At 44.9% G+C, this 23,321-nt stretch overlaps 1 protein-coding gene across 8 annotated transcripts in view; it reads left to right on the plus strand.

Annotated features, from left to right (window-relative positions):
• arhgap18 (Rho GTPase activating protein 18) overlaps positions 1-23,321 on the plus strand; it is a 247,792-nt gene that overhangs the window by 152,005 nt on the left and 72,466 nt on the right. For 7 of the 8 annotated variants that reach the window (XM_085997146.1, XM_085997149.1, XM_085997145.1 and 4 more), the window contains 2 exons: positions 15,596-15,786; positions 21,434-21,639. In XM_085997146.1, coding sequence (XP_085853272.1) covers positions 15,596-15,786; positions 21,434-21,639 — 397 coding nt within the window. Of the gene's footprint in view, positions 1-13,188; positions 13,319-15,595; positions 15,787-21,433; positions 21,640-23,321 lie in introns of those variants that run through there. The other variant, XM_085997152.1, reaches the window with a different exon arrangement.

The raw sequence follows: 23,321 nt of genomic DNA on the forward strand, positions 1-23,321 counted from the left end.
CCTAGTGTGGGGGGTGAAGAAGCTCAATCACTACCTGCACGGTCAAAAATTTACTCTACTAACTGATCATCAACCTCTTGTCTCCATTTTCAACCCTCAGAAGGGCGTACCGATAATGACGGCACAACAGCTGCAGAGATGGTCCCTTTTCCTAGGGGCACACCAATATGACATCGAGTACAAAGGAACTAAACAGCATGGAAATGCTGATGGATTGTCACGCCTACCGTTGCTGATGGTGGAAGAAGAAGACCTTGCAGTGGATCCAATGGAGTTATTCCACTCGACTATAGTCGAATGTCTCCCTGTGACGAATGCAAACATAGAAAAGGAAACATGGAATGACCCGACACTATCACGGGTCTATGATTTAACGGTGAAGGGATGGCCAGCACATGGCGAACCACTGCTGCCAGCATTCTCGCCGAGAAGAGAACAGCTGTCAGTGTGCAGAGGAACCTTGATGTGTGGATCCAGAGTAGTAATTCCACCTAAGTTGATGGATAGAGTACTCAATGAGCTTCATGAGGGTCATCTGGGTGGGGTAAAAATGAAGAACTTAGCCAGAGCGTTTGTGTGGTGGCCGGGAATCGATAGAGAAATCGAAGAGATGACCAAGAGCTGTGCAGGATGCCAGAAGGTCCAAAACGCCCCACCACAAGCTCCTCTGCATCCATGGGAGTGACCCTCATCTCCATGGCAACGGGTGCACATTGATTTTGCTGGTCCCTTCATGGACTCGATGTTTTTAATTGCGGTGGATGCACATTCAAAGTGGCCAGAGGTAATAAAAATGTCCTCAACCACCACGGAAAAAACTATCACAGTTTTGCGAACCATATTCGCCAGGAATGGGCTGCCTGAACAGATTTGCTCTGACAATGGACCACAGTTTGTGTCTGAAGAGCTGCGGAGGTTCTTAAAGAACAATGGCGTTAAGCATTACACATCTGCCCCATATCATCCAGCCACTAATGGATTGGCTGAGAGGTTTGTCCAAACATTCAAGAAGGCTATCAAGGCAATGTGTAATGAAGATATACCCCTACAACAGAAGGTGGACAACTTCTTGTTTGCCTACCGGAATGCGACACATGCGGTTACCAACCAAACTCCAGCCATGATGTTCTTCAATCGAAGACTATGATGCCGCTTGGATTTGGTTAAGCCAAACGTCCGAAGAGATGTGGAGAACAGGCAGTTTCAGAATATGAATGAAAGGCCGACCAGGAGTTTTAAGATAGGTCAACCAGTTTTGGCCCGGGGCTACCGCACAGAGAAATGGCAGCCAGGAACGATTTGTACACGACAAGGACCTCTCATGTATACCGTGGACGTTGGGGAGAGCATTGTAAGACGCCATGCTGACCAGATTCTAGAGTCACTGGAAAACGTCAACTCCACACCACGATCTGATACACCTGGTAATGAAATTGACGTTCCAATTGCAGCTACCGCAGAACCGGTAATATTGGAAGCAGATGAACCAAACAAAGACATTGATCCCGACGCAACATTGCCAGAAGAACCTGATACCCCAAAGAGGCGTTATCCAGACAGAATCAGGAAGCCTCCTCAAAGACTGAACTTATAACTGCTTAAACTTAACCAATGTATCTAGCAACAGTAATTGTGATTGTAATTCGTTATAATTTAGTTGTTAAATGAATGTTATGTACTGTTTATCTAAAAGGGGAGGAATTGTTGTGTATGTACCTTTAAGAGAATAACTGGTCTCAGACTGCAGTACCGGCAGTGACCACCGCTGTATAAAAGGTGCTAGAGAGCCTCTGTTTGTTAGTTTTCACTATTGACTTCCACCAGTAAAGACTTGTTTGCTTTCACTCCTGCTGGTCCGTGTCTCAATCATTCACGGACTTAACACTAGGGTCTTGAGGGAAGTGGCGGTAGGGATTGTGGATGCATTAGTAATAATTTTCCAAACCTCCCTGGACTCAGCAAAGGTCCCGGCAGACTGGAAAACTGCTAATGTAACACCCTTATTTAAAAAGGGCAGTAGACAGAAGGCTGGAAACTATAGACCGGTTAGCCTAACATCTGTGGTAGGTAAAATTTTGGAGTCCATCATTAAGGAGACAGTAACAGGACATTTGGATAATCATAATTTAATAGGACAAAGTCAGCATGGTTTTATGAAGGGGAAGTCATGTTTGACAAATTTGCTGGAGTTCTTTGAGGAAGTAACATATAGGGTGGATAAAGGGGAACCAGTGGACGTAGTGTATTTAGACTTCCAAAAGGCATTTGACAAGGTGCCACACAAAAGATTATTGCTCAAGATAAAAAATCACGGGATTGGGGGTAATATTCTGGCATGGATAGAGGATTGGCTATCTAACAGAAGGCAGAGAGTTGGGATAAATGGTTCATTCTCAGACTGGCAATCAGTAACTAGTGGTGTTCCGCAGGGGTCAGTGCTGGGTCCCCAACTCTTTACAATCTATATTAACGATTTGGAGGAGGGGACCGAGTGTAACATATCAAAGTTTGCAGATGATACTAAGATGGGAGGGAAAGTAGTGAATGAGGAGGACATAAAAAACCTGCAAGGGGACATAGACAGGCTAAGTAAGTGGGCAGAGATTTGGCAGATGGAATACAATACTGGAAAGTGTGAGGTTATGCACTTTGGCAGGAAAAATCGTAGAGCAAGTTATTATCTTAATGGCAAGAAACTAGAAAGTACTGAAGTACAAAGGGATCTGGGTGTCCTGGTGCACGAAACTCAAAAGGTTAGTATGCAGGTGCAGCAAGTGATTAAGAAGGCCAATGGAATGTTGGCTTTCATTGCTAGGGGGATAGAATATAAAAATAGGGAGGTATTGCTTCAGTTGTACAAGGTATTGGTGAGACCGCACCTGGAATACTGCATACAGTTTTGGTGTCCATACTTAAGAAAAGACATACTTGCTCTCGAGTCAGTACAAAGAAGGCTCACTCGGTTAATCCCGGGGATGAGGGGATGGACATATGAGGAGAGGTTGAGTAGATTGGGACTCTACTCATTGGAGTTCAGAAGAATGAGAGGCGATCTTATTGAAACATATAAGATTGTGAAGGGGTTGGATCGGGTGGATGCGGGGAGGATGTTCCCGATGATGGGTGAAACTAGAACTAGGGGGCATAGTCTTAGAATAAGGGGCTGCTCTTTCAAAACTGAGATGAGGAGAAACTACTTCACTCAGAGGGTGGTAGGTCCATGGAATATGCTGCCCCAAAAAGCTGTAGAAGCTACATCATTACATAAATTTAAAACAGAAATCGACAGTTTCCTAGAAGTAAAGGGAATTAAGGGTTACGGGGAGCGGGCAGGAATTTGGACATGAGTCTGGGTTCGGATCGGACATGGCCCTGTGGGTAGCGGAGTGGGCCCAGGGGCCGTGTAGCCTGATCCTGCTCCTATTTCGTGTGTCTAATTCTGTTAGATTCAGGAGATGGTTCTGTGATAATAGATTGGCAGTTAGGATCAGATCAGCCATGATCTTATTGAATGGCGGAGCAGGCTCGAGGGGCCGATTGGCCTACTGCTCCTATTTCTTATGTTCTTATGAAAGTCCCTTTAAGGTGGTGGAGGTTTTGGAAGTTCTGGGGGTGCATATGGGGTGCAAGAAAGACAGGGATGAAGTGGATCGATTAAATTGGGAACCAAAGGTTATGAAAATTAATAAGGTTTTGGGAAGATGGGAAAGAAGGTGGTTGAAAGTGCAAGGAAGAGCGACAGTGGTGTCCGCTCTCCTGCTATCTAAGCTATGGTACTTATTGACGGTGGAGAATATTCCTGAGTGGGCGGAAAAGTCCATCCGAGAGGCTTGTGTGAGGTTTTTATGGGAAGGGAAACCAGCCTTGGTTGCTTACAATACCATTATTGGACGGAGAAATCAGGGAGGACTCAATTTCCCAGATATTGATTTGAAGAAAAAATCCTTTAGAATCAAATGGGTGAGGAGCTTTCTTCAGAAGTCAAATACAAGTTTTTGGAAGAGTTGTTTCGAGCATTTTTTAAAACGAAATGGGATAGGAGGGCAGGGGATATTGTATATGGAATACAATAACATGTTTTTGAAATCGATTAAACCTCTCCCTAGGTTTTATAAGGGGGTTGTAGAGACTTAGGGCCCAATTTTTAAAAAGTGTGCAGTTTATCCCCAAGGGGGCTGAGGAATTTTTAGAACAGCCCTTATTTTTGAATAGGTGGGTCAACATTGAAGGAGAGGTATTATTTAATCAAGCTTTTATAAAAGCTGGTATTATATATGTGAAAGATGTATTATACGAGGTGATTCCAGGTTGGTTGCCGGAAGCGATAGTGAGGGACATGGTGTGTGTGGAGGATCAGGAGGTAGAGGAAAAAGCAATAGGGATCATGTATGAGAAGATTGTGAGGGCAATGCCACAGGATTGGATGGAAGAAATAAATGCGGAAATCTCCAAAGGAAGTAAAATGCGTCCCGCTTTTCCAAGCTTTCTGCTGGAGAAAGGGGGAGAGTTGGTCCAATTTGACAACTGTAATACTCGAGATTTCTATGAGGTATTTAGAGAATGGAGATCCAAGACACCTGCTGGTCAGGAGTTTTGGCAGAGTATATACCCACAGCTGGACTTCAACAGGATTTGGAAGGGAGTGTGGGCGAATTTTAAATGTCCAGAGTGGATTGAACTGGATTTCAAATTGGCTCATAACCGGATTTTTACCATGACGGTCTTGTGCAAGAATGGACGAGTGGAGGGGGCAACTTGCCCAGTGTGTGGGACATGGGATGAGACTCTATCCCATTTACTGGTGTTATGTCCGCAGTTAAATGATTTTAACTACTATGGTCGACAGTTGTGTAAAGTTTTTTTGCTGGGTGGGGACCAAAGAGCGAGAATGGGAATCCCATGGGACTCAATTTTAAGATGGGGATTGCAGGAGAGTCTGCCCGAGTCTAGCGGAGCAGCAATTAATTTAATGTTCAGTTTGACTAGATTCATGATTGTGCAAAGAAGGAATGCTCTGTTTTTTAAGGGGAGGAGAATCAATCTTAAAGAGTATTTTAAATATAAGCTAAAAGCTCATTATAAGGCTCTGTGGATGTTTTATTCTGAAAGGAATTTAAAGATAGTATTTTACAATCAATTTTTAAAGTACAATCAATTAATATATGTTACGGGAGACAAATTAAACTTCAGGTTTTGATGTTAATATGTGGTGGAGGAATGGCTGTGCAGAGTGGCGGAATTGATTTGTATGATACAATGGAATGATCACGATGTTGTAAATGTTCTTAATGTTCAATAAAGAATATAATTCTAAAAAAGTTGGTAGCACACTCGCCTCTGAGTCAGAAGGTTGTGGGTTCAAGTCCCACTCCAGGGACTTGAGCACATAAAGCTAGGTTGACACTCCAGTGCAGTGCTGAGGGGGTGCTGCACTGTTGGAGGTGCCGTCTTTTGGATGAGACGTTAAACCGAGGCCCCGTCTGCTCTCTCAGGTGGACGTAAAATATCCCATTGCACTATTTTGCAGAAGAGTAGGGCAGTTATCCCTGGTGTCCTGGCCAATATTTATCCCCCAACCAACATAACAAAAGCAGATTATCTGGTCATTATCACATTCCTTTTTGTGGGACCTTGCTTTGTGCAAATTGGCTGCCGCGTTTCCCACATTACAATAGTGACTCCACTTCAAAAGTACTTCATTGATTGTAAAGTGCTTTGGGACGTCCAGTGGGCATGAAAGGCGCTATATAAATGTAAGTCTTTCTTTCTTTTTATAGATGAAGAAGAGGCTAGGGCCAAGCAAACCTCATCAATACCAAACTGGATCACAGACTGGCTAACCAGTGGAGGTGGAAAGTAGTAGGGACCAAGAATGGCCAATGATGCAGTCCCAATAATCACTTAAGCCTAACAATAACCCAGAGGCCAATGAGGGGTGGGTGTGGAGAGCAATGCCAACCTATAATAGCTGAGCATGGGTCATGGAGACAGCAGGGGAGAGACACAGCACGGGGTTGGGAGGGGAGCATACGTACTCACAGCAGTTGAATGAAAGGCCATAAGGGGAAATATGGAGAGGGGGATCCTGACTAGGAGCCTCTCTATTCACAAGAAAAATGCATGTGGCGGAGACAGCAACAAACTCAAATAATGAAGGGGGCACCTCAAAGAAAGAAATAATAAATAAATAAAAATAAGAACATTTAAAATTTTGAACCATAAATTAAAGTTTAAAAATGAACTAATCGGAAGAGAAAAATCAGGAGGAAAAAAAATCAACATGGCATTAAAGCTGACAGAACTATCTTGGATGTCTGCTCTGAAGCGCCACTCAGTGGCCTAAGCCTGCAACTGCATGCAGGTTCAAAGCAGTTTTTTTAAACCATGCTCTCACGATAAATAGCAGGCATTATGTGACAAATAGCATTATGGTACCAACCGAAATGTGACTGCTCTAATATTGAAAGTCCTATCACAGTGCCACCAACAAGTGTAACAGGATTTGTAGGAAAATGTGGGCACTGTTATAATAGGATTTCCCATTAAAGGGATTCTCACTGGAATATGTGCCCTAAATACCGAATGTAATACGTTATCAATCTCTTATAGCATTGCGTATGGGGAATCAAGACCGAGTGGGATGTTTAGGTCAAGCAGAGTTAGAGGGTGGGAGATAATTGGTTCCAGCAGGGAAGAGAAGAGGAGACAAATAAGAGGAAGGAAGAGAAGGAGGCAGAGGAGGGAAGGGGTGGAGAGGAGGAGGAGAAGGGGAGAATGGGGAGGGGAAAGGGAGGGAAAGAGGAATGATGAGGAAGAGGTGGGAAAGGTACAGAGGACAGGAACAAGGGGGGAAAGGGAACAAGCGAGGACGAGAGATTGAGGAGAAGGGGGATTTTTGCATAGAGCAAGTTCTCATGCAACGCAATGAGATGAATGACCAGTTTTTTTGTGGTGTGTTTCACTCTTGTGGTTTTTTAAAAAAAAATCATGTGAGCTGCTTGTTTGGATTACTATCTGTAACTCACTTTGTGTTACCCACAGATGGCTGCTTTTGAGAAAAATAATTTGTACTTTACTTCAAAAAGAAAAAATACTTGCATTTATGTAGCGCCTTTCATGACCACCAGACATCCCAAAACACTTTACAGCCAATGAAGTATAGTCACTGTTGTAGGAAACGCAGCAGTCAATTTTGCACACAGCAAACTGATAATGACCAGATAATCTGTTTCAGTGATGTTGATTGAGGGATAAATATTGGCCAAGACACCAGGATGACTCCCCTGCTCTTACTTCGAATAGTGCTGTGGGATATTTTACATCCACCTGAGAGTGCAGACAGGGCCTCGGTTTAACATCTCATCAGACAGACAGCATCTCTGACAGTTGCAGAATTCCCTCAGTTCTTCACTGGAGTGTTAGTCTAGATTTTTGTGCTGAAGTCTCTGGAGTGGGACTTGAACCCATAACCTTCATGACTTTCAGAGATAAGGGTGCGCCCAACTGAGCCACAGCTGACACTTAACATTTAACAATAACTTCATTGTGGTCATGTGCACAGGCAAAACCTTACCATGCTAACCTTTTTGGATACAATGCAACAATCTTACTTGCAAGAAAAGTTGTAAAATGAAAGTTCATACAAACTCTGGAATTTCTGATTAGATTCAGTAACTGATAACTATACTACTATTCGACTTAATTCCATACACAAGTAACAGATTTATAGGGGTCGATTTTAACTCAGGTGCGGGGAATTGTCGGGTTCCCCAAATTTGGTGTTTCCCACACGAATCTAAATGGGTGTGTGAGGTTGATGCAATTTTAACTCAATTGGCCAATTGATTTCCAACATGTGGGAACCCTTGGCAAATGAGTATTTCCAGTCAGAAAGTCGCATAATATGATGTCATTATTGCTGCTGCATTTAGGGTCTGCAACAAGCCTTGCTTCTTCTGCAGGCTGCCAATCTTTTGGCATTTGCTGATACACTGAGCTGGAAGCAGAATGGCAAGAGAAAGACCGAGGTCTGCACCCCGTTTTGACGACGTTGCCCTGCAGGCTTTAGTGGAGGGAGCAAGAGCTCACAAGGAGGTGCTTGTGGTGTATGTAACCTGTTCCACCTTAAGAGAACTTAAGCCTGGTCCACCTTAAGAAAGGTACTACTTTCTTTGGCTGCTGTATACGTAATACCGGTGGTGACCACACCGGTATATAAGCACAGTGTAATAATATTGTATTCAGTATAGTCCGACCTCCAACCAGTAAAGACCTGTTGAATTTACTCTTGTGGTCTGTGTAGTAATTCTCACTATAACACACAGACTTAACAGTGGCGACGAGTCCGATTCTTACCCTGCTGCAGTAATTTCCACGGCGACTTCGTCCACAGACAGGACGTCGAAGAGAGGTTTCCACCCTCATCACCTACGGGAAGACACGTCGAGCGGCAGGCATCGAGCAACCGGAGTGCAGAAGACATCCTGACCTCGAAGCCTCCATCAGCGACTGTCAGCTTCTTCTACTACCTCGTGGTGGGTAAGCCGGGCAGCGACGCGACAGAAAGTCAACCGCGTTGGCTGTACAGACGGGGCTGGGAAGACGGAGGAATAAGGGCGGTGAGGTCGATCGCGACCAGAGATAAGGGCCGGGCCGCTTTCGAGCGAGAGGCGCAGCGCGGGACATCGATCGCGACCGGAGATAAGGGCCGCATTCGGGCTAAAGGCGCAGCGTCTGGGGAAACTGAAGGCGCGAGAGCGCGGTGAAGCGGAGACAGCGTCGGGGGACGGGTGAAGACCGCCAAGCGTGGGAAAACCGCCATTTTGTGGGCGGAGGACGACGGCAAGAGCGGGAAGCCGCCATCTTAGATAACATTAAAAATACGATAAATTGCTACGATGCCTAAACATGGGAACATTAATGCCTTCGACAGTGATATAGAAGACTGGGCTATGTATGTAGAACGCATACAAAACTATTGTAAGGCAAATAAAATTCCTGAGACAGATAAAGCACTAACATTACTAAACTTAATGGGTGCGAAGACATACGGGCAATTGAAACACCTGTTATCACCAGATGAACCGGCGGATAAGACGTTCGAACAGATTGTTACTGTCCTAAAAAATCATCTTAGCCCCACGCCGCTGATGCTAGCGGAACGATTTAAATTTTACGATAGAAGACAGCGGCAAAATGAAAGCAATGCTGAATATTTGATGGAATTACGTAAGCTAGCAAAATATTGTCAGTTTGGAACGGGACTGACAGAGGCACTTCGAGATAGATTTGTGTGTGGTTTATTTAAACAGGATACACAAAGGCGACTGCTCGAGGAGAATGAGCTGTCTCTCGAGAAGGCGGTCACTATGGCAGCAGCACACGAGGCCGCAGCGAGAGGCACGGCAGTAATGCAGCTACGGCCACCGGAACTCGGTACAAACAAATTGGGTTTGAGTTCTGTCAAATGTTATCGTTGTGGAAAGACAACGCATGATCAGAACCAGTGTTGGTTTAAAAACCAAGAATGCAGAACGTGTGGCAGGTTTGGCCACATAGCTAAAGTATGCCGGTCAGGAAAGAAGACCAGCAATAAAAAGTCACCGCAAGGAAAATATGCAAAGGTACACAAGGTGACAAAGAACAGTTTGACTGAACAGAAGTCAGATTCAGACGCTAGCAGTAATGAACTGGATAGCTTAAGAATACACAACGTTGGTAAGGATACAGACCTCCAGACAATTTGGGTCACTCTTAAGATAGCAGGAGTCCAAGTAAAAATGGAATTGGACACTGGATCGGCATTGACGGTCATGAATAAGAAAGATTACAGAAGGTTATTCCAACATATTCCCTTACAGGATACGGAGATTATATTGAAAACGTACACGGGGCAAAGAGTGTACCCCATCGGAAAAATAGAGGTAGAAGTGGTCCACAAGGGCGAAGGAAGCCAAGTAATGGACTTATATGTGCTACCTGAAGGAGGTCCACCACTACTAGGACGGGAGTGGATTAGGAAAATGAATATGGACTGGCACTCCTTGAAAGCACTAACGGTAGATTCCGGGGAAACAGCTGTCAAACCTAAACGATTGTCCAGAATATTGGATGAGGCTAAAGAGGTGTTCCAGCCGGGACTGGGAACACTGAGAGGAATTACGGCAAACATCAAGATTGATGAACATGCACAACCAAAATTTTTTAAAGCCAGACCGGTACCCTATGCAATACGACCTGCGGTTGAAGCGGAGCTGGAAGCACTAGAACGTTCAGGGGTACTGTCTAAAGTAGATTGGAGTGAGTGGGCTACGCCCATTGTTCCCGTTATGAAACGTCCTGCGAACAATAAGCCAGGAGATCCAGGGAAGGTTCGCATCTGTGGAGATTTCAAGATCACCGTTAATCCGGTGCTTCACACGGTGCAGTATCCGCTTCCACGGATTGAGGATATTTTCGCTTCACTGTCTGGCGGGAAACACTTCACCAAGATAGACCTAGCGCAGGCGTACTTGCAGATGGAGGTTGAAGAAGAGTCACGCCAATACCTCACGATCAACACGCATCGAGGGTTGTACCGGTACAATAGGCTGGTTTTTGGTGTGGCATCGGCTCCAGCAATTTGGCAGAGGGCCATGGAGCAGGTATTACAGGGAATTCCAGGCACACAATGTTACCTGGACGACATTCTGATCACAGGTGATGGTGATGAACAGCATCTCGCTAACTTGGAACTGGTGCTCAACAGATTGAAAGAGTATGGACTTAGGGTAAATCGGCAGAAATGTGAGTTCTTCCAGAAGCGGATCTCGTACTGTGGTCATGTCATTGACCGGGTGGGGCTTCATAAGTCTCCTGACAAGATAGCGGCAGTTGTAAAGGCTCCTGCTCCGGAGAATGTCTCTCAGTTGAGGTCGTTTCTAGGATTAATTAACTACTACCATAAATTTCTGCCAAATCTATCCACGGTGCTGCATCCGTTGAACGCTCTTTTACAGAAAGGGGTACCATGGGACTGGGGCGAAAACTGTAAGAAGGCATTTCGCAAAAGCAAAGAATTGATCACCTCAGAGGAAGTGTTGGCTCACTTCAACCCGACACTGCCTATTCGGTTGGCTTGTTATGCTTCTCCATATGGTATTGGGGCAGTACTCTCACATAAATTGCCAAATGGCACGGAAAGGCCAGTCGCGTTTGCATCCAGATCATTGACCTCCGCTGAGCGCAACTATGCGCAGATCGATAGGGAGGCCCTTAGCCTTGTATGGGGAGTGAAGAAGTTTAATCATTACCTACAGGGCCAAAAATTCACACTTCTGACGGACCATCAACCGTTGGTGTCCATTTTTAACCCTAAGAAGGGTGTTTCGGTGATGACAGCACAGCGTCTCCAGAGATGGTCTCTTTTCTTAGGGGCACATCAATATCAGATAGAATTCAAAGGTACGAAACAGCATGGCAATGCTGATGGCCTGTCGCGCCTGCCACTACCTGAAGATGAAGACACGACGGAAGTTGACCCTGTTGAGTTATTTCATTCGACCATTATCGAGTGCTTACCTGTCACCAACGCAAGTATTGAAAGAGAAACCAGGAATGACCTGACACTGTCCAGAGTCTACGAGGTGACAGTGAAAGGATGGCCAACACGGGGTGATCCTCTGTTACCGGCATTCTCGACAAGGCGAGACCAGCTGTCCGTCTGCCATGGTACTTTGATGTACGGGACAAGAGTGATTATTCCTCCCAAGTTAAGGGAAAGAGTTTTAAAAGAACTACATGAAGGTCATCTGGGGGGAGTTAAAATGAAAAGTCTTGCTAGGGCTTACGTATGGTGGCCGGGTATTGACCAACAGATTGAGGAGTTAACGAAAAGCTGCGCTGGGTGTCAAAAAGTGCAAAATGCACCTCCGATAGCACCGCTACACCCATGGGAATGGCCTTCAGCCCCATGGCAACGCGTACACATTGACTTTGCTGGTCCATTCATGGACTCCATGTTCCTAATCGCGGTGGACGCACATTCCAAATGGCCAGAAGTCGTCAAGATGAATACCACTACTTCAGAAAAGACAATTGCGGTGTTAAGAACAATATTCGCAAGGAACGGATTGCCAGAACAGATCTGTTCGGACAACGGACCACAGTTTGTATCGGAAGAATTCCAACAATTCTTAAAGAAGAATGGAGTTAAACATTACACCTCTGCCCCATATCATCCGGCGACAAACGGGTTGGCTGAAAGATTTGTCCAGACATTCAAAAAGGCTATTAAGGCCATGAATGATGATCAGATTCCGCTGCAACACAAGGTCGATAAGTTCCTGATGTCATATAGAAACGCCGATCATGCCATGACTAACCAAAGTCCTGCTATGATGTTTTATAACAGGAGGTTGCGGTCCAAGTTGGACTCGTTAAAACCAAATATGCGGAGGGAAGTGGAAAACAAACAGTTTCGGCATATTAACAGCAAGACCACTCGAACTTTCGACGTAGGACAACCAGTGATGGCAAGGGGCTATGGAAACGACAAATGGCAGTCCGGAACAATCCGGGCCAGACAAGGGCCTCTGATGTACACCGTAGATATTGGTCATAATGTGATAAGGCGTCATGCGGATCAACTGGTAGAGTCGAGAGCAAGGGTCGAACCCATGGTTGTGACAGAGACAGCTGTGGAAGACGTTCATGAACCTAAAGCATCTACCTCGGCCGAGAATGTATTTGATGATGATGACACCCAATACATTGGCAACCAACTAGAGGAGGCACCTCAACAACAAGAATCAGAGACCACTGAAAGGCGTTATCCAAGCCGAATCAGAAAGCCTCCTGAGAGACTGAACCTTTGAACTGTTATACCTGAAGTTATATATGTATATATGTTATGTTTATTTGGGGATATGACTGTTAAGCTAAAAAGGGAGGATTGTGGTGTATGTAACCTGTTCCACCTTAAGAGAACTTAAGCCTGGTCCACCTTAAGAAAGGTACTACTTTCTTTGGCTGCTGTATACGTAATACCGGTGGTGACCACACCGGTATATAAGCACAGTGTAATAATATTGTATTCAGTATAGTCCGACCTCCAACCAGTAAAGACCTGTTGAATTTACTCTTGTGGTCTGTGTAGTAATTCTCACTATAACACACAGACTTAACAGTGCTCTTCCCTTCATCAGGGAGGAAGATGCCTCCCTAGCAGACAAAGGCTGCATGGCTGCAAGTGGCAGAGGCAGTCAACTCCTTATCGGCTACCCGCAGAACCTGGATACAGTGCAGGAAGAGATTTCATGACCTTCAGCACACTGGAAAAGTGAGTATGATGTTCCCATCACTCTCCATCTGATCTCCATTGCCTCTCCTCACCAGCACTCAGCTTTAGCAATTGCTTCCTCCACATCCCACTTGACACTGACATCCATGCACCCTTACCCATTCCCTCTCTCTCTATGCTCACATTCACCTAACTATTCGACTATGCAGCCCTCACACTCACTATCACTCTGATGCTATGAAAACAACTGACAACACACAGGGAGGGCCCTTGGTCTTGCCACCTCACTCCATCTTTGTCTCCTTCTAAGCATCTATGCTATGGATTCTCTACACTCACTCCTTCATTCTCACTCAAACTCCACTTGTCTCCCTCATTAAAGGAAAAGAGAGCTCACAATAAGAGGGAAAGAGCGAGGACAGGAGGAGGGCCACCCTCAGTAGCCCAGCTCACCCCCTGGGAGGAGGCGGTCCTGGAGATCGTGGGAGTGGAGGATGAGGCGCAAGTGGGGGACGGACAGACGGGCGCATCACAGCAAGCTGGTGACAGAATAGTTTTCCATCTCTCTCATTGACATTGCATGAGTCGCTGATAATGATTCTGAAGCTAAACAGATGGACCTATGATCATCTGCAATATGCAATGTGCATGTAACCTTGACCTCACATCTCTAACTCTTTCCTTTACTCCCCCACAGGACCATCGAGAGCCCCCGTCCTCACTGTCCAGGAGGAAGAGCCTGAGCTTCCAGACTCCTCAGAGGAATCTGCAACCTCTGAGGGCGCAGCGTCAGCAGAATTCAGCCCATCCAGCACCAGCGCAGACACTCACACCTCGGTGGAAACTTTGGGACATAGAGTAGTGTTGTCACCTGGTGTATCACAGCTCACAAGTGAGCATCAGCAGATTGTGGAGACAGGGACAGCAGTGGAGAGTGTTAGTTGGAGGGTGCAGAACTCTGCCAGCTCGGCTCAGCAGCATGTCGACCCTCTGCCTCTGGGTCCATCCATAAGATCAGCGGGGCTGGAACTCCAGGAACAGATGCAGGAGTCTCTGGCAGGTTTTGTCTCCAGGGTCGATGTGAGTGTGCAGCGAATGGAGGAGTCCATAGCGAACATGAGCAGAGCCTTTGTGGAGTCATTGGCGCATGAACGCATCACCAAGGAAAGGATGGCAACCTCCATGGAGGAGATAAGTCGCCAGGGTATGGAAAACATGGTGAGTGTTCAGAATAGAATGACATCTCTTGAGGAGCGATGGGCATCTATTGAACAGCGAAACCAGACCTTCATGGAAGTCCTTCTGAGTAGGACTGCCAGTGCAGATATGGGTCCCCATGGCCCCCTGATGTGCAGCAAGGTGCTCTCAAGCCACTTCCAAGCGCTGGCCCCTTCTGGCCTGTGCAGCTTCAGGTGGGTGAGCAGCAGCCTGGCGCTCCTGATGCTGCTGCTGTTGTTGTTCCTGGTTCTGCTGGTGCCGCGGCTGGTGTTCGAGCTCATCTAATGCCCAGAAGGGAAGGAAATAAATGGCTCCCATGCTTCTGGTATACGCCTCCGTTGAGGAAGCGCTGAGTGAAGGTGGCGAGCGGGGTTTCCCAGGAGGTCACACTGGAGATGTGTGTGAGGCTCCAACCTTCCACAGGTGTGGTTAAGCCTGGTAAAAGTTGCCCCAGGACTGAAACAACAAAGTCCTGCCACCTGCAAATGATGACTGATCAAACCTCTTTAATGGTTGACCTGCAGCTGATAGTCAGCAAGGCAATAGTGCTCACGCCAGGTTTCACAGGCGTGATCCCCACCAGGCGTGTTTTACATGGGAAAAGGGTTAAACAGGCAAGGGCCTGTTAAAATGGGATTATAAAGGCCAATTAGTGCTGTTTAAGGGTCCTAAAGACCAGTCCCGCCTGTTGCAGGCAGGACTGATTCGGGACCATCAGACACGCCTGGGTTAAAATGGCTAGGTGTCGGGAACCAGGCGGGGGGGGTCCCGACCCCCAGGTTTTGCGATTTTTAACCCCCCACACGCCTCAAAGCCCGCCTGACGGCTGAGTTAAAATTGAGCCCATAAAGTCTTTGGTAAAATTAGCTTCATTCAATTTCAGCTAAGTTTCCCTGAAGGTAAACCCTATGAACAAAAGACATTCTAATTTAGGTGATGTTGTAATATGGGGATCGGGCGCGACAGTTGGATGAAAATTCAGCCACGATCTTATTGAATGGCGGAGCTGGCTCGAAGGGCCATGTGGCCTACTCCTGCTCCTATTTCTTATGTTCTTTTGAAACAGCTCTTTAAAGACATGTGTTCTTTGCTTTACAGTCGAAGATGTGGGCAGTATAGTATGAACCAAATGCATTCCAAAGAGAAGCCTCGATATGAACGGTCTTACTCCCAGGATTCTCTGGATGAACTGTCCATGGATGATTACTGGAGTGAAGTAGAACACATCCAGACGACCCAAGAAAATGGTCAGGAAGAGCAAGAAGAGGTGGCTGTGAAAGTGCCTGATGGTATGTGAAATCTATTTAGATAATTCCTATAATGCAACTAAACTGAATCAATCAAAACTACTATATCATTTTTATAAGCTAGTTAAATGCATTTCAGACAAGACTTTCTCCATTCCCACTCACATAAGAACATAAGTAATAGGAGCAGGAGTAGGCCATTCGGCCCCTCAAGCCTGCTCCGCCATTCAATAAGATCATGGCTGATCTTCTACCTCAACTCCACTTTCCTGCACCTCCATATCCCTTGATTCCCTTAATATCCAAAAATCTATCGATCTCTGTCTTAAATATACTCAACGACTGAGCCTCCACAGCCCTCTGGGGTAGAGAATTCCAAAGATTCACCAACCTCTGAGTGAAGAAATTTCTCCTCATCTCAGTCCTAAATGACCGACCCCTTATTCTGAGACTGTGACCCCTGGTTCTAGACTCCCCAGCCAGGGGAAACATCCTCCCTGCATCTACCCTGTCAAGCCCTGTAAGAATTATGTATGTTTCAATGAGATCACCTCTCATTCTTCTAAACTCCAGAGAATATAGGCCTAGTCTACTCAATCTCTCCTCATAGGACAATCCCTCCATCCCAGGAACCAATCTGGTGAACCTTCATTGCACTCCCTCTATGGCAAGTATATCCTTCCTTAGGTAAGGAGACCAAAACTGTACACAATACTCCAGGTGTGGTCTCACCAGGGCTCCATATAATTGCAGTAAGATGTCTTTACTCTTATACTCAAATCCTCTTATAATAATGGCCAACATACCATTTGCTTTCCTAATTTCTTGCTGTACCTACATGTTAATTTTCAGTGATTCGTGTACAAGGACACCCAGGTCCCTCTGAACACCAACATTTCCCAATCTCTCACCATTTAAAAAATACTCTGCTTTTCTATTTTTCCTACCAAAGTGGATAACTTCACATTTCTCCACATTATTATTCCATTTACCATGTTCTTGCCCACTCACTTAGCTTGTCTATATCCCTGTGAAGCCTCTTTTCATCCTCCTCACAACTTAAATTCCTACCTGGCTTTGTATCATCAGCAAACTTGGATATATTACATTTGGTCCCCTCATCCAAATCATTGATATAGATTGTGAATAGCTGAGGCCCAAGCACTGATCGTGGTGGTACCCCACTAGCTACAGCCTGCCAATCCGAAAATGACCCGTTTATTCCTACTCTCTGTTTTCTGTCTATTAACCAAACCAATCCATGCTAGTATTTTACCCCCAATCCCATGAGCCCTAATTTCGTTTAATAACCACCTGTGTGGCACCTTATCGAATGCCTTCTGAAAATCCAAATATACCACATCCACTGGTTCCCTCTTATCTATTCTGCTAGTTACAACCTCAAAAAACTCTAACTGATTTGTCAAACATGATTTCCCTTTCATAAATCTGTGTTGACTCTGCCCAAACCTAATATTATTTTCCAAGTGCCCTGCTACCACGTCCTTAATAATATTACTGATGTCAGGCTAACAGGTCTGTAGTTCCACGTTTTCTCTCTCGCTCCTTTCTTAAATAGTGGGGTTACATTTACTACCTTCCCATCTGCAGGAACTGTTTTAGAATCTATGGAATTTTGGAAAATGATAACCAATGCATCCGCTATCTCCATAGTCACCTCTTTTAAAACCCTAGGATATGCGCCATCAGGCCCAGGGGATTTATTGGCTTTCAGTCCCATTAATTTCTCCATTACTATTTTCTTACTAATACTAATTTCTTTCAGTTCCTCATTCTCACTAGACCCCACTATTTCCGGGAAGTTTTTTGCATCTTCTTCCATGAAGACAGACACAAAGGGTTGGATTTTATCAATGGAGGCGAGTAGGAACATAGAAACATAGAAGATAGGAGCAGGAGTAGGCCATTCGGCCCTTCGAGCCTGCTCCACCATTCAATGAGACCATGGCTGATTATCCAAATTCAGTACCCTGTTCCGGCCTTCTCCCCATATCCCTTGATCCCTTTAGCCTTAAAAAATATATCCAACTCCTTCTTGAATATATTTAATGAACTGGCCTCCACCGCCCTCTGTGGCAGAGAATTCCACAGGTTCACCACTCTCTGGGTGAAGAAATTCCTCCTCATTTCAGTCCTAAATGGCTTACCCCTTATCCTTAGACTATGACCCCTGGTTCTGGACTCCCCGGCCATCAGAAACATCATTCCTGCATCTAGTCTGTCCAGGCCTGACAGAATTTTATAGGTTTCGATGAGATCCCCTCTCAATCTTCTAAACTCCAGTGAGTATAAGCCCAATCGACACAATCTCTCCTCATACGTCATTCCTGCCATCCCAGGTATCAGCCTGGTGAATCTTCGCTGCACTCCTTCCATGGCAAGAGCATTCTTCCTCAGGTAAGGCGCCCAAAACTGCACACAATACTCAAGGTGCAGTCTCACCAAGGCCCTGTACAACTGTAGTAAGACATCCTTGTTCCTGTACTCAAACCCTCTTGCTACGAAGACCAACATATCATTTGCCTTCTTAACCGCCTGCTGCACCTGCATGCTTACCTTCAGCGACTGGTGCACAAGGACACCCAGGTCTCGTTGCACTTCCCCTTCTCCCAATCTATTGCCATTCAAATAATAATCTGCCTTCCTGTTTTTGCCACCAAAGTGGATAACCTCACATTTATCCACATTATAGTGCATTTGCCATGTTTCTGCCCAGTCACCCAACCTGTCCAAATCGTACTGGAGTTTCACAACATCCTCCTCACAGCATACCCTCCCACCCAGCTTTGTGTCGTCTGCAAATTTGGAGATACTACATCCAATTCCCTCGTCCAGATCATTAATATATATTGTGAACAGCTGGAGTCCTAGGACCGATCCTTGCAATACCCCACTAGTCACTGCCTGCCACTCGGAAAATGACCCGTTTATTCCAACTCTTTGCTTTCTGTCCGCCAACCAGTTCTCTATCCAAGTCAATACCTTGCCCCCAATCCCACGTGCCTTAATTTGCACACTAATCTCTTATGCGGGACCTTATCGAAAGCCTTCTGAAAGTCCAAATACATTGGTTCTCCCTTATCTATTTTACCAGTTACATCCTCAAAAAATTCTAGTAGATTAGTCAAGCATGATTTACCTTTTGTAAATCCATGTTGACTTTGTCCGATCCAGTCACTGTTTTCCAAGTGCTCTGCTATTACATCTTTTATAATGGACTCTAGCATTTTCCCCACTACCGATGTCAGGCTTACCGGTCTATAATTCCCCGCTTTTTCTCTACCACCTTTTTTGAATAGTGGGGTAACATTAACTACCCTCCAATCCATGGGTACTGTTCCAGAGTCTATCGAGTTCTGGAAGATGACCAGCAATGCATCTACTATCTCTAGGGCCACTTCCTTAAGTACCCTGGGATGTAGACCATCAGGCCCTGGGGATTTATCGGCCTTCAGTCCCATCAATTTTCCTAACACCATTTCCCTACAAATACTGATTTCTTTCAGTTCCACCCTTTCATCAGACCCTATGTTCCCCGGCATCTCTGGGAGGTTATTTGTGTCCTCCTTTGTGAAGACAGAACCAAAATATGTATTTAGTTGGTCTGCCATTTCTTTGTTCCCCATTATAAATTCCCCTGATTCTGACTGCAAGGGACCTACGCTTGACTTCACCAATCTTTTTCTCTTCACATATCTATAAAAGCTTTTACAGTCAGTTTTTATGTTCCCTGCAAGCTTACTCTCATTCTATTTTCCCTTTCTTAATTAATCCCTTTGTCCTCCTTTGTTGAATCCTAAACTGCTCCCAATCCTCAGGATTATTGCTTTTTCTGGCCAATTTAGTAGGAGGCGGGATTCCCACTTTTGGGGTTGTAGTCCCGCCTCCATCGAGTTGTGGCCAACCCACTCGATTTTCACTTGATTGACCTTGTTGAGACTGCCCAGCGGGCTCAGCTGGCCAATTAAGGGCCACCTGGCAACAGGTGACGTCACAGATTGACATTTCATCTGTCAAGAGCTTTTGACAGATGTAATATCAGCGTTTGACAGCTCTTTGAAGCTGTCAAACACTGACAATCTGTACTCTAAGTTAATTTCTTCCTCTCAGGCTGATTTAGAAATCTCTCCAGAACAGAAAGCAGGATGCTGCAACTTTTGACAACTCGCGGCCATTCTGCTTTCTGTGCCGATGAGATGAGGGACTCCCGAGACCTGAAGGAAGGAAGCCTGCATTAGTAAGTAAAGGTAAGTAAAACTTATTTAAACACTTTACACACACCAAACACACTTACCTCTGCACTCATGCACCCACCACTCACCTGAACACCGGACATCTCGAACCCTCCAAGTCCTTCAGCCCGACGGTCCACCTCGCTAATTTGGCGTGGTTTGGAGCCGTCGGGCAGCCCACACTTCAGGGATAAAAATAGGGATTAGGCTAAAAGCTGCCTGTTAACTACCTGTTAACAGGCAGTTAATTGGCACTAATCCCCTTCCCGCTTCGGGGAGGTGGCTCCCAGCACAGGTCGGGTCCCCACCTCCTGGGAAACGGGCATGGAGGCGGGCTGGGGCGGGATGGGTTCGTGCCCCACCGATTTCACGATTTTAACACCCCACACGCCTCCATTCCTGCCTCCATGGCCCTGGGAAATTCTAGCCCAAAGTATTTGTTTAATTTCTCTGCCATTTCCTTATACCCATTATAATTTCTCCTGTCTCAGCCTGTAAGGGACCCACGTTTACTTTCACTAATCTTTTCCTTTTTACATCGCTAGTTTACTCTCATTCTATTTTCCCTTTCTTTATCAATTTCTTGGTCCTCCTTTGCTCAATTCTAAAATCCTCCCAGTCCTCAGGCTTACTACTCTTTTTGGTGATGCTGAAAATAACCCTATATTTTAGAGTAAATGAGCTACTTAAACATCAAAAATAGCTTTATCGCTGTAATATTAAATCTATGTGATTAAATTGTGTACTTGAAACAAAATATTAACAAAAAATAAAAAAACACTTTGGCCATGAAATTCTGAGAGGCCCCTCCACGACTGTAAAAGCTGCAGAACAGGGGGCAGGGCCATTTGCAAATTCAGAGCAGGATGCCAATGCCTGAAGGGGTAAATCACTGTGCCCGCCCAGGCCGAACTGATCACTATTTATAGCCATTTACAGCCATTTTTCTGCAAGCTCCACCAGTCTGCCGTCAAAGTTACGGCAGGAAAAGTCGGAGAACCCCCTTGGAGTTTCAAGGCCTAAATCTTTTACCTACTTTTTTTGGAGAAAGGAGATTTGAAAAAAAAAGATTTTCATTTGTTGGCCTTTAAAAACTGCTATTTCAGCCAATCAAAAGCTCAAACTTGGAAGATTGAAATGCTTGCATCAGAGATACTAACAGACCAATTCCTGGTATGTTTTTTAGTAATAAAACAGGAAGAGGGCTGCTAAATAAATAAACTTGTCACTAGGCTCCAAAGCCAACAGTGGCTGGGCAAGTAGACTTACCTACACCATTTGAAAGGTTAAGATGTGAAAAATCACTCCCAGTTGCGTTTTAGAATCTAACCCTAGATTATAGGGAGTAGATAAGATTTTTTACTGAAAGATGAATTTAATTTCTTTATTGTCACTGTTTGTCTTTCATTCTCTTTTTTCTTTTGCTTCCTGTGCAGAGGGGGAGGTGGAGGCAGAGTGGTTGAAGGATGCAGGCCTTTCAGGCCTAGTCAGTGGAGACACCCAGGACAGCATAGCATTACTGTCCACCCTAACCCGTACCCAAGCGGAAGCTGTTCAAAGAAGAGTGGAAACATTTACAATGACAATGAGGAAAAAGAATAAGCAGCACTTCCCTGATGTCAGGGACATCTTTAGTCCACAGGTAGGAGGGTGCGCACAGACTAAAAGAAATCAGTGAAGCAGGCCTATCATTCTCTTGAAGTTTGGATATCAAAAGTAGGGCTTGTGTGATGGAGACTTTCTTAACATTGGCAATTCCTGTGATTACAGTTCTCCCTGTATAGTAAGGAGACAAAGAAGCTGATCAAGCTCTGTAATTGGCAGAGTTTGTGGGGGTGGGCGGGGATAAGCAAAGGATGAACATCACAGTTAAAGGCACAAGGACACAAAATATACATTAGCGATACTGATTCTTGTTGCCGGCCCTGAAACTCTACGGAGTTCTTCTGATCTTCTGCTGTAACTTGGAGTAAGTAAGTGGCAGACCAGTAGAACTCCCAGAGAGACTGTTATCAGCCATTGGCAACCATTTCTCTGAGAGTTCTGCCAATTTCCCACCAAAAAGAGATTGGGAGAACCCCCACAGAATTTCGGGACCATTATGTTGCATGGACAACAACAACTTACATTTATATAGTGCCTTTAACGTAGAATATTGTCCCAAAGCATTCAAACAAGCAAGGAAAATGGAACATTAAACACTGAACATTAGAAGCTGCAGCGTTTCACGGTGGAGGCAAGGGGAGGGAAAATCAGATGAGAGAGTCATGGCTCCTTCTGTCTATTGCCTACAACGGACATTCATTGTGGTCTAATAGCATGCAACGGTGTCAAGGGTAGGTAAACTGAAGATGAGCAATAATTTGATAAATGAAATAAGGAGTATAAAATTTGATCTCTTCTGCTAATAAAGTTAAATGGCTTATAAATAGGCAGTGATGGGTTGTACAATGGCACAATATATTGGGACTACAATGTACCAAGGAGCAGCAAGAATGGGTTTAGAACTCCTGTTTCGCCATACAGAGTGCATCTGTACCTATGTATAAAATATAGAAAGACACTGAAAATGTATCCGTAACACACAAAAGTCACGCTTTACTGGTGAGCTCAAATAACCATAGCTTTAACATTACTGTTGGTGATATAAGCAGACGAATGATAAATACTCTGTCAAATATTATAAATGGAGGGATTAACCCATTTAAAATAAAATGGGTTAATCCCCGTACTTAAATTGCAAAAAAAAAGAATGCCATACAAACCCATTAAGTGTTTGTTTGCTGATATCACCGATTGTAATTTCTAGACTCATGATTTTGATCAAATAAACAGGAAGGAAACGAAATAAAAACAGAAAATGCTTGAAATACTCAGCAGGTCAGGCAGCATCTGTGGAGAGAGAAACAGAGTTAACGTTTCAGGTCGATGACTTTTGTCAGAACTGGAAAAAGTTAGAGGATGTAACAGGTTTTAAGCAAGTACAGAAGCAGGGAAAGGGGACGGGGGGGAACAAAAGCGAAGGTCTGTGATAGGCTGGAAGACAGGCGAGATTAAATGACAAAAGGGATGATGGTGCAAGGCAAAAGGAGATGGTAATGGGACAAGTAAAAAAACAAAAGATGGTTCTAGAAGAGGTGTAGGCGGGAATAGCAGAATCATCATCAACAGCTGCCATCTGAAAAAATGGGGGCAGTGGTTATGATTTGAAATAGTTGAACTCAGTGTTGAGTCCGGAAGACTGTAAAGTGCATAATAGAAAGATGAGGTGCTGTTGCTCAAGCTTGCATTCAGCTTGATTAGAACAGTCTAGGAGATCAGAGT

Source organism: Somniosus microcephalus, chromosome 9 (assembly GCF_052327205.1).
Source record: "Somniosus microcephalus isolate GS21.2 chromosome 9, FLI_Smic_1.0, whole genome shotgun sequence".
Taxonomy (NCBI): domain Eukaryota; kingdom Metazoa; phylum Chordata; class Chondrichthyes; order Squaliformes; family Somniosidae; genus Somniosus; species Somniosus microcephalus.